This window comes from Chenopodium album, chromosome 4 (assembly GCF_948465745.1).
Source record: "Chenopodium album chromosome 4, dcCheAlbu1.1, whole genome shotgun sequence".
Taxonomy (NCBI): Eukaryota; Viridiplantae; Streptophyta; class Magnoliopsida; order Caryophyllales; family Amaranthaceae; genus Chenopodium; species Chenopodium album.
The window spans coordinates 58,585,962-58,597,096 of record NC_137837.1 but is presented as its reverse complement, the minus strand read 5'-3'; the positions used below and the strand labels follow the sequence as shown (position 1 = coordinate 58,597,096).

Here is an 11,135-nt window from a genome sequence, read left to right as displayed (position 1 = left end):
CTCCTGCAACCAAGAAATCTCCTGCAGCCAAGGTGAAAAAGCCAAGAAAGTTCCTGCAAATACAAAGACATCTTCAATTAAAGGTATATAGTATAAAGTAAATGGAGTCTGTTATAAAGTAAATAGAAACACTTATAAAGTAAATCATTTGTCAGAAATATGTTTTAAAAGATTTTTAATATGTCTATACTTATAAATTGATTGTGTTAACTAAATGTAATAGGTGCTAAACTTCAAAGGATTTCAAAAAAGCAAATATTGATAAAGAGAAGAATTAAGGAACTAGAAGCATCAAAAGGTTTATAAAAGTTTATATAATTAAATTCATTTGTTATGTATTATATTGCACCAAGGTATTACATAAAAGTAAATGAAGATTGATATAAAGTAAGTACAAATTGTTATAAAGGAAATAGAAACTCTTCTAAAGTAAATGAAGATTGATATAAAGTAAGTACAAATTGTTATAAAGTAAATAGAAACTCTTCTAAAGTAAATGAAAACTGTTTTAAAGTAAACTGTTTAGAGTAAATCATTAAATGTCTATGATGTTTATTGATAACATTAATAAAGTTAACAAAAATGTTTATAAAGTAAATATTAATGTTTTCAAAGTTGGTTAACATGTTTAAACAAATTATAGGAACAAAGAAAAGGTTAAAATCTGAAATGAAAGATAGCAATTATGAACCAGAAGAAGATCAGAATGAGGATTCTGATGGTTCATCAGAAGAAGACAGAAAAAAGGGAAAAGCTCATTTAAAGAAAAAAATGAAGCTTGACAATGCTGAGCTTGATGTACATGAAGTTATTGATGTTAATGATGATGATGATGGTAATCTGGAAATCAAGAAAACACACTGCAGACCCAATGCAGTTGTTGATTTAATTAACGATTTTAGTGAGCAGCAAAAAAAAGATGTCATAAGTATTGGTTTGGAGGACTGCTTGAACTAAAGTTAAGAAGAATTTCAACAAAGATGCTTCCATGGCTTTGTCACCATTTCAATGAAAGCAGCTGCATGTTCAATATTGACATGTTGAAAGAATTTTCAGTGAGTTCCTATGATGTTGAAGATATATTCTTGCTTTCACATGTAACTGAGAGCAAGGTGAGTTTTCAGTTATGGAAGCAACATCTATCAAACTTGCTGATTCAAAAAGAATGGAAGAAAAAGCTAGAAATTCCAGAAGATGATGAGATAATTGTGAATAATTTGGAGAATAAATTAAAGAGTCTAAAGGAATGGGGGGAGGATTTTAAAAGATTCTTTGTGATGTTTGTTTGCAGCACATTCTTGGCCCCTGTTGCAAACAGAGTGATTGATTACAAGATAATCAATTACGCAGACAATGTAAAAGAAATACATAACCTAGATTGGTGTGGTTATGTGATGAATAACATGTGCAAATCAGTGGGAAGCTTCAAGAAAAACAAAAAAAGGAATCAAGATCGGGAATAAGTGGATATATCCTTATTCTTCAACTTGTATACTTTCATCATCTAGCATTCAGAGGGCAACCTGAACCTACAACACTATCATTGATCCAACATTAGTCAGATGAGAAAGTCAAAGAAAGAATTGCAAAAGAGGCAAAGGCATCTTTTGGTCAAGGAGAACTTCAAAAAGATGACTATCCAGTTTGTAGAAAAAAAGGAAAGCAAGCATTCTTGGGAGATGTAATTGAGAATGCTTATAGAAATTTTACTGATAGGGAGAGAAGATTGGTGTCATTCAACCTACTAGAAGGTGTGATGACAGATAGTGAAATACATGAAGCTGCAAAAGATGTGAGTAATTTTATTTTTTTTTTAGTTACAATGGTTTCTTTTATTTACTTTAAAATGAAATGTATTTACTTTTATCTCATACTTGTTTGCTTTTATTATATTGAATTTCTCTGCTCCTAGTGGTAATAATATATAGTAAATGATAAACATAAAGTAAATAATGTTGACTTAAAAGTAAACAAATTAACTTTAAAAGTTAATATTATTTGTGTTAAAAAATAATGTACTAATAAATTGTTGTTATTTATTTTGAAGGAAATTGAAGAAGAACTGCATTTGTTGACTAGAGATTCACAACTCTTTGCAATGATACATGTTGAGCGTATAGCTACTTTAGGAGAAAAGATGAAAAGGCAACAAATGAATGTGTCTACATCTAATTCCCAACAGGTTTCTGAAACACAAAGGCTGATGGAAGATCCTAGAGTACAAAGGGCTATGGATGAAATAGTCAGGCTTTATGATGATCTAAAAAATGTATCTAGTGTGATTCTGTCAACATGGGAGGAGCAACATAAAACTAGCACAGATCCTAAAACTTTTGAAGAAGATGCGGTTGATCCTAAAACTGTCCATTTGGATGTTGATGATGAAGATTTTGAAATAGAGGATCTGGATGATGGAAAAAAAGAGAACGATGACAAAAAAGAAGAGAATGAAAACAATACGCAGGAGGAGGAAGAACAGGATGAGGAGGAAGAAGATGAGGAGGAGGAGGAGGAGGAAGAAGACGAGGAGGAGGAGGAAGAAAAAGAGAAAAAGAAGGAGGAGGAGGAAGAAAAGGATAAAAAGGAGGAGGAGGAAGAAAAGGAGTAAAAGAAGGAGCAGGAGGAAGAAGAAAAGGAGGAGGAACAAAAAGAAGATGATGACAAAAATGGAAAAGAGGAGGAAGAAAACCAGGGAGAGAAAGGAGAGAATTGAAAGATGCTGAAAACAAGGGTGTTGATAATCAGGAGGTTGATGCTGATAATCAGGAGGTTGATGCTGATAATCAGGGAGAGAAAGATGCTGAAAACAAGGGTATTGATGCTGATATTAGTAAGGTAGTACACTCAGTTACTGAGAGTATCCTAAATCAGCCAACACTTACAAAGGAAGGTAAGTTGTTAACTTTAATAAATATTAATCAATTCATAGTCAATAGTGTATCATTATATTGAAATTATATCTGCTATTTTATTACAGTTGTTGCTGAAAAACAACTTCAGGCAGAAACATCTACAATTGAGTTTAAGGACATTCACAATGAGATAGTTTTAAAAGTTAAAATCAATTTAGATTATGGAGAGAAAGATGTTGACATTGATTTTGTTTCTAAGACAATGAAAGGAAATAAATCAAGAATGAATGAAATGCCAGAGCTTTTTCAAGTAGTGGCTGATTACTGCTTTGTGAAGTACAACCCATTCAAACAGTAAGTAATATATTATTTAGGTTCAACTATATTATATCTACTTTAAGTTATATTTAGTTTACTTTAAATAATATTTTATTTACTATAAATATTTAATTTTGCATAGTGAAGAGATTGAGAAATTTGAAAGTCTTCTCATGATAACAAGAGATGACACAACATCCCTAGCTCCAATAGCCCCTGCTCAAATGATAAAATCTAATATTGTTCAATGTTGGTCATTTCTAATGAATGATTCTCGATTGAAAGAAGATCCTTCATGCTTTTTCTTTGGCATTGATCACAGTGTAAGAATTAAAAAAACTATTAAGCTCAATCATAATTAAATATGTATGATCTCATAAAGTAATATTTTGTACGTTCTCATTAATACACAGAGACCTCTAGAGCTGTCTCTCAGGTCACAAGATGCTTCCTAGCCAACAGATAAAAAAACAGAGGTGAAGTCTCCTTCAGTACACTCACAAGAATTGAATCAGGCATGGTACGATTGGATGTGCCTATGTGATGCAAAGGAGAAAATTAAGACAACTCAGTTGGTATGTCTTATTATTCTAATTATTAAACTACATTGTATGGAATTATGATTTTGAATTTGTAAACTAATAACTATAATTTTAATGAAAGATTTTTGTTCCAATCTATATGAGTAACCACTATAGTTTGATAGTGGTTAACTTTATGAATCGGACAATTCAGTACTTGGATAACAGGAAGTATGATGACATGCACAAGCATTTCTACAGAATTCTTGGATCTATTGTGGTAAGATTTTTTTTGGTTTATAAAAAGTAAATTGTTAAATTAAATAAAAGTAATATTAAAGTAAATGAAAATGTATTACAAGTATAGATTATAATGACAGTTAAAAATAAGATAAAATATAAAGTAAAAGATGATCTGATTAAAGTAAATAATATTTTTATTAAACTAAAAGAATATCTATTAAAGGTACACATTTTATTACTTATAAAAATATAATATAAAATATAAAGTAAAAGATGTTCTAATTAAAGTAAATCATATAAATTAAAGATACTCTAATTTATACTATAAATTTGTTTTACTTATATATTGCTTTACAAATGTTAAAGGTGGAGGAAATGTCAAACTTTCTGAAGAGAATTGATCATGAAAAAGCTGATGAAATTCTTGAATATGAGTTTGATGAAGTTAACTTCAAGTGGAAGACACCAAGATATACTCTTGATTGTGGTGTATTTGCAATGATCCATATGTTGTGTTTTTCTGGAGAGACTTTTGATTCTGACCTTGATTTAGCAAATAGGAGAAAGGTGTATCGTGCAGAAATATGTGCTACTCTTGCTTTGGCAGACATAAACACCAACAGAAAACAACTTCTGAGAAAAATTTCAAGGTTTAGGGTAGTTAGAAAACTAGAGAAGGAGAAAGGGGTAGAAGATATGATTTGTGTTTCTGATTTCTTAAAGAAACACAAGGAAGTAATGGATAACATGAGTTTGCAATGTTACCAAGTGATCGTGAGTTTGCAATGTTACCAAGTGATCGACTACTTAGCAATCAATGATGGTGAAAACTTTCCAAACAAGAGGTATGTTTTAGACTTCCTAAAAAGCAAATAATCATATTGCATTATATATAATATTGTTTGACATAAGTTTAACTTTAACTCTACATTACAGCGAAGTAGTTGGCTGGTTTATAGATTCAATTGAAATAGCAAGGCAAGATTGTAACGCTTTGCTCAATGAATGGAAAGTTTCAAGTAATGTGATCACTGCTTGGTCAAACCACCTGAATAACATTGAAATGGAAAAAGATAGGTCTGAAAATGACTTGATCAGATACTTTTTTGGATTTGATTTAATGGTAAGTTCAAATTAACTTTTATAGTTTAGAATTCTGCATCAAATAAATATTATAAATAATAATTGGATTTTTTCTTTGGAAGGATGCTTTAACAATGTGTTTGAAAGCTCATGGAAAAAAGGGAGTAACAAGTCTGCAAAAACTATGGATTGATTGGAACACTTCACAATCATTGGACTTGGATGCAGCTTAATGTGTAAGACATAATTAATAATAAAGTAGAAAAATATATGTTTAAAGTAATTAAAAATAGGTTTGAAGTAAATATGTTTATATGTAGGTGTATATACCTCTGATGTTAGAAGATCATTATTTTCTTGCTGTGATAAACTTCAAAGATGAAACAATTGATCATCTGGACAACACTTTGTACGAGACAAATGAAGAATATGAGCCAGTACAGAGTTTTATCTTAGAAACGGTAAAGAATCAATGGATTAAAAAATTATCTTTAAATTCATTTTTCAATATCTTTTATTATACTAATATTCATTGCATTCAGGTGATACAAGTACAGAAGTTGTTTTAAAAAGGAAGCATCCACAGGCAAATGATATGCTGACCTACAAGCTGAGAATAATTGAACTTCAATTCCAAAAAGAAAGAGAAGATAATTTCTCAGCAAGCTATCTACTGTTGCATATGAAGGTTTATGATGGTGCAAATGGCATAGGATTAGGAACAATAACAGAGGTAAGTTACCATACTTATTTTGAAGTCGTTACACTCTAGAACTAATCTATACTAAATTATACTCTTTTTTTTACAGGAATTTGCAAGACTGAATCACCATCATATAAGATTAGTGCTTGACCTACTTCTCAATGAAAGAAATCATATGAAACAGAAGCTACTAACAAATGTTGAGGATTGGGAAGAAAAGAAAGAATCAGAACATGATATCAGTAGACTTGAATATATCATAGATATTTAGAGTACTTGAACTTGTGTAGTATTAATGCAAAACTTTTATTAAGTAGTGGTTGAAGATAAGTTACTGGTGTAGCTTCAAGTTCTACAACTTGTATAGCAATTTGGCAATTCTAGTGTAATATTAGGCCTTATTTTGGTTAGCATCAATTATAAATGTGAAAATTATGTGATACTATTTGTAATTAAAACTATGGGTTTAGCCACTTAATATAATATTTCCAGTTTGTGTTAAAAAAAAGAATACATATTATATATCTAAGTTAAATTACTAGGATTGTTCTTTCTCAAAAATGATGGAAGATATAAAAGTAAATGTAAATACTGTTAAAGTAAATAACAATGTGTTTAAAGTAAGTGCAAAAGTTTTTAAAATTTTTTTCTGAAATGAGGTGTTCGATTTTAAAGTAGAGAAAAATACTTTTAAAGTAATAAAAAATGAATTAAAAGCAGAGGTGGAGATGGGAAAAAGTATTAAAGTAAAAAAAAATTTATTCGATTATAAGTAAATGAAAAAAATGTTAAAGTAAATAATGCTATGTTTAAAGTAAAAGGAAAAAAGTTTTAAAAAAAACTTTATGAAATAAGGTGTTCAATTTTAAGTACAAAAAAAATACTGTTAAATTAATAGAAAATGGATATAAAGTAAAGGGAGAAATGGGATATAAAAGTATTCAAGTAATAATAGTTGACCCAACTCAAATGACCCGACGCATGACCCAAAATTGACCCAAAATCATTAACCCAAAAAATGACAAAAAACCCAAAATTAACCCAACACAACCTATAACCGAGTCGAAAATGGAGTTGACCTAATGTTGACCATACATCCAGCCTATGTTGATCGAATTACATCCGGCCTTACATTTTATTAGATTTGGTACAAGTTTAGGTGAGTTTAATAACCGGTCAAATTACATTCAATTAAAGTCAATAATTAATGGTTAGAAAATTATTAACCCAAAAAATGACACAAAACCCAAAATTAAACCAACCCAACCCATACCCGACTCGAAAATGGAGTTGACCTTATGTTCACCAAACACCCGAACTCACCTGACCCGAAGTTGACCAGCTCGAATTTGACCCGAAGAGTTTGACCCGAAGTGTTTAACCAACCCGAACATGATCCGAAGTGTTTGACCTGAAGTGTTTAACCAACTCGAATGTGATCTTACAACAAACTGGGGATGGGTCAAGTCTTCTACTTCATTTGCCTCGCTAACATCCGGCCTATGTTGATCGAATTACAACCGGCCTTACATCTTATTAGATTTGGTACAAGTTTAGGTGAGTTTAATAACCAGTCAAATTACATTCAAGTAAAGTCAATAATTAATGATTAGAAAATTAACTCAATCTAGAATTTTAGTCAAATTTGGTTCAAGTAAATAATTTTACGGGTTATAATCAAGTTTAAATCACCAAGTCAGTAATATATGGGTTACATTTGGGTCGGCTCATTTACACATCAATTCATGTTCAAAATCGGCATCTGATTTGGTACAAGGTTAGGTGAGTTTGATAACCGGTCAAATTACATTCAAGTAAAGTCAATAATTAATGGTTAGAAAATTAACGCATTCTAGAATTTTGGGTTAAAATCAGCAAGTCAATAATATATGGGTTACATTTGGTTCGGGTCATTTACACGTCAATTCATATTCAAAATCGGTATCAAATACTCTTGTCAACTCGGGTTCCATGAAAAATGTGACAAGTATTTTAGAACAAAAAATGGATATGGTAACAAGTATTCTAGGAGAAAGGGAATAATAAAAGCAATTATCTTTAATTTTGTAAGTAAGAACATTATATAAATCAAATAATTCATATGATATAAAATATGATAAAAGTAAATGAAATATTTCATAAAGTTAAAGTATAATAGCTAAAAGTAAACAAACTAAACTTAAGTTCTGTAGTACAATTACTTATAGTAAATGTAAAAATATTACAATAATAAAAATAATAAAAAATATTTGTTCATTAAATCTTGATCTTGATCTTCCAAAATATCTTCTAATTTCCAAGTATTAAAATAACTGCACAAAAATAAACATCAGTTATTTGTCACAAATTAAAGTAAATAAATTAGAATGTAAAGTAAATAAATTAAAACCTAAAGTAAATAAAAAAGGTGAAGAGGTAAAATACTAAATAAAAAAAAAATACCAAGTATAATAACACCTGCACAAAATAAAAAGTAAATGAAGTTACTGTTAAAGTAAATAAATAGAAGTTTAAAGTAAATAGAACACACTTAAGAGTAAAATACCTGAAAGACTACTTGTTTGGACAGTTTCTACTGTCATGGGAAACACCAGATTGCCCACAAGCTCTACAAGTTCTGCCTTTTTTATATTTTTCTTCAGTAGCTATTTCTTATGCACTCTTCAACCCCTTTGAACTTTTGGCAGAACCCTTATTAAGACACTGATTTGGAGGCAAGACATTTACATCAACTTCATTTGACCCAACCAAAACCTAAATATCAGCATCTTTCACCTCTTTTGAACTAGGTGCATTTTCAGGATTATTCTTGGATATCATCTGCTCCTCAAATGAAGATAATGTCCTAATAAGCTCAGATAAATCATCCTCAGATTGATCAGTTAAACTCACACAACTGAAAATCTTGGACAATACATCACTGACCAATTGCTTCTTCTTATCATACTTAGAAGCATCATCCAGAGCAACATCTATGACAGAAGCTTTCTTCAGAACATCTTTTCTCCAACGATTCAAGATATAAGCATCAGGAATTTCTCGTATACACTTGCGTTTCATAACAAACAAAATGTGTCTACATAAAACACCTTGACTTTCAAACATTCTACAAGTACAACTTGACTCATATGTTGCCAAGTTAAAATTTACATCAAAATTTTTCCTTTACTCATGATCAACAATAACTGAAAACTCCACACCATCTCCATACAGAGAACTACAACTTTCAACACCACATGAAAAACAGGCTTCCTGGCATTCTTCTTGAAAATCATAAAATATGGAACGAGTATAAACAACAGCAGCATGCTTTTCCAAGTGTAAATTAGTAACCAATTGAGGCTCAAGTTTATTAAGCCTGTACAACTCATCCTGTTCATGCCTTTGAGCATCAAGAGCAGTTTCATAATGGACAAAGAATACAACACAAGTCACCTGAGGATTTGTAAAATTACAAAAGAAACTGTTTTCACCTTCAGAACTAGATGTAGAACGCAGTAACCCACCCATAAATAGGTCCCTAAAATATGTAGGAATCCAAAGATGTTTAATCTTGAACATGTATGCAAACCACTCATGACCAACAAGGTTAAACTACTCCATAACACTATTCCAGCCATCAACGAATACATGAGGATCAATCTCTCTATCCCAAACTAATGCACTTAGCTTTTTCAGGAAATCAGTTTCATTACAAAAAGCAGTTCCAACCTTTTAAGGTACCTTCTTCATTATGTGCCACATATATAGCCTATGTTTAGTCTTGGTAAAAACTTTTTCTATGGCAATACCCATTGTAGGATCTTGATCAGTGATAATACAAGAGGGTTCTTTTCCCATACACTTCAAAAAAGTTTCAAATAGCCACACAAAAGAATCTATGTCTACTTTAGATAATAGAGCAGCACAAAATGTAACACATCTCTTGTGATTATCAACACCAGTAAAAGGACAGAAAACCAATGAATATTTATTTGTATCATAGGTAGAATCAAAAGATTACGAGTCCCCAAACAATTGATAATCTCTTCTACCAATAGCATCAGCCCAAAAGGCACGGGTCAAATGCCTACTTCCATCAACACAGTAATCAAAATAATAACCCCTTTTACTGGTTTTCACTTTTTGTTCAAGGTTCTGAACAAACATTGCACCATCAGCATTAGAGATATAAACTTTCAAGTCCCTAGAAAAATTTTTGAAATCATTTTTACTTCCCCTGACATTTTGAAACCCACCACAAAGTTCTTTCATGATCCTATAAGACATAGCAGCCCCTATATTTAACATTGAGTTGTCAAAAATAAACTTCTTATGAGCAAAATTTAAACCAATTTCATGTTTAGTAACCTGCCTAGTAATAGGTGTAGAAAAAGGGTGAGAATGATATTCATAAAAATAATACACCATATACTTCCCACCAGTACAGAACCTAAATTTTATCTTAGCAGGACAACCAACTCTCTTCACAGTCTTTCTCTTTAAACAAGCACCTTCAACTTGTTTACCAGGTTTCATGTTATTTGTCACATACCCTTCTTTGCTACATAATAAATATTTAATTATAGTAACTCCTTTACCAGTAGGATCATTCTTATTCTTTTGTGATTTAGTAGTACTAGAACGGACTTTAAATCCACACTCATTAGCATATTTGTAATAAAAGGCAATACCATCTTGAAGGGTATCAAATATCATTCCAACAAAAGGTTTGTTTTCATCAGAACATGGCATATACTCTTTATCACCTCCAGAATCATAATATATTTTAGGAAGCAAAGGCTGAGTGGGTGTTTAAAAAATTCTTACATTGTTATCTTCAGTAGTGACAGAAGAAGAACAATGTTTTATGCTTTCAGACATGTTCCTGAAAAGTAAATAAACAATAAATAAAAGTAAATAAACTATAACTAAAAGTAAACAATATTTTTAAAAAATATGCTCTATGCTTTCAGACATGTTCCTGAAAAGTTAATGAATAGAAGGAAAAAGTAAATAAACACTAAATAAAAGTAAATAAACTATAACTAAAAGTAAAAAATATTTTTAAAAAATATACTAATAAAAACTATTAGAGATATACTAAAAAGTAGATGACTCAAAGCATAAAGTAAATAAAAAAAATTAAAAAAACTTGAAGAAAATAGAAAACTAATAATGAAAAGTTAATGACTGAATGCAAAAAGTAAATTTAAAACAACAACAAATTATACTACTAGATTAATAACAACAAACAATATATCAACTATATGCAGACACAACTAGATTGAATCTGTAAGTGTAAAACCATAAAATAGGAATTAAAAACCAATATCGTAAAATAAAACCCAAAATCAAACAATAAATTGTATAGAATAATTCAAAGAACAATTAATAAGCAAAAATTAAGAAAAATTACAATAAAAACCCTAAATC

At 30.3% G+C, this 11,135-nt stretch overlaps 2 protein-coding genes across 2 annotated transcripts; both read right to left on the bottom strand.

Moving 5' to 3' along the window:
• Positions 1-8,474: 8,474 nt before the first annotated feature.
• On the bottom strand, positions 8,475-9,230 carry LOC145627966 (protein FAR1-RELATED SEQUENCE 9-like). Its single transcript, XM_081680307.1, has 2 exons — positions 8,890-9,230; positions 8,475-8,796 (listed from the first exon to the last, which is right to left on the bottom strand). Exons 1-2 carry the CDS (start codon positions 9,228-9,230, stop codon positions 8,475-8,477), a joined length of 663 nt encoding a protein of 220 aa, XP_081536433.1.
• A 489-nt stretch (positions 9,231-9,719) lies between these two features.
• Positions 9,720-10,454, bottom strand: LOC145627965 (protein FAR1-RELATED SEQUENCE 5-like). Its single transcript, XM_081680306.1, has one exon. It carries the CDS (start codon positions 10,452-10,454, stop codon positions 9,720-9,722), a length of 735 nt encoding a protein of 244 aa, XP_081536432.1.
• Positions 10,455-11,135: the final 681 nt, after the last annotated feature.

Excerpts from the sequence above, each read along its gene's own strand:
- LOC145627966 (XM_081680307.1), bottom strand. The coding sequence starts at position 9,230 with ATGGGTGGGTTACTGCGTTCTACATCTAGTTCTGAAGGTGAAAACAGT. Across the intron at positions 8,797-8,889 it reads TCAGTTATTGTTGATCATGA|ACACATTTTGTTTGTTATGA; the intron begins GTAAAGGAAAAA and ends TGTTTTATGTAG.
- LOC145627965 (XM_081680306.1), bottom strand. The coding sequence starts at position 10,454 with ATGCCATGTTCTGATGAAAACAAACCTTTTGTTGGAATGATATTTGAT.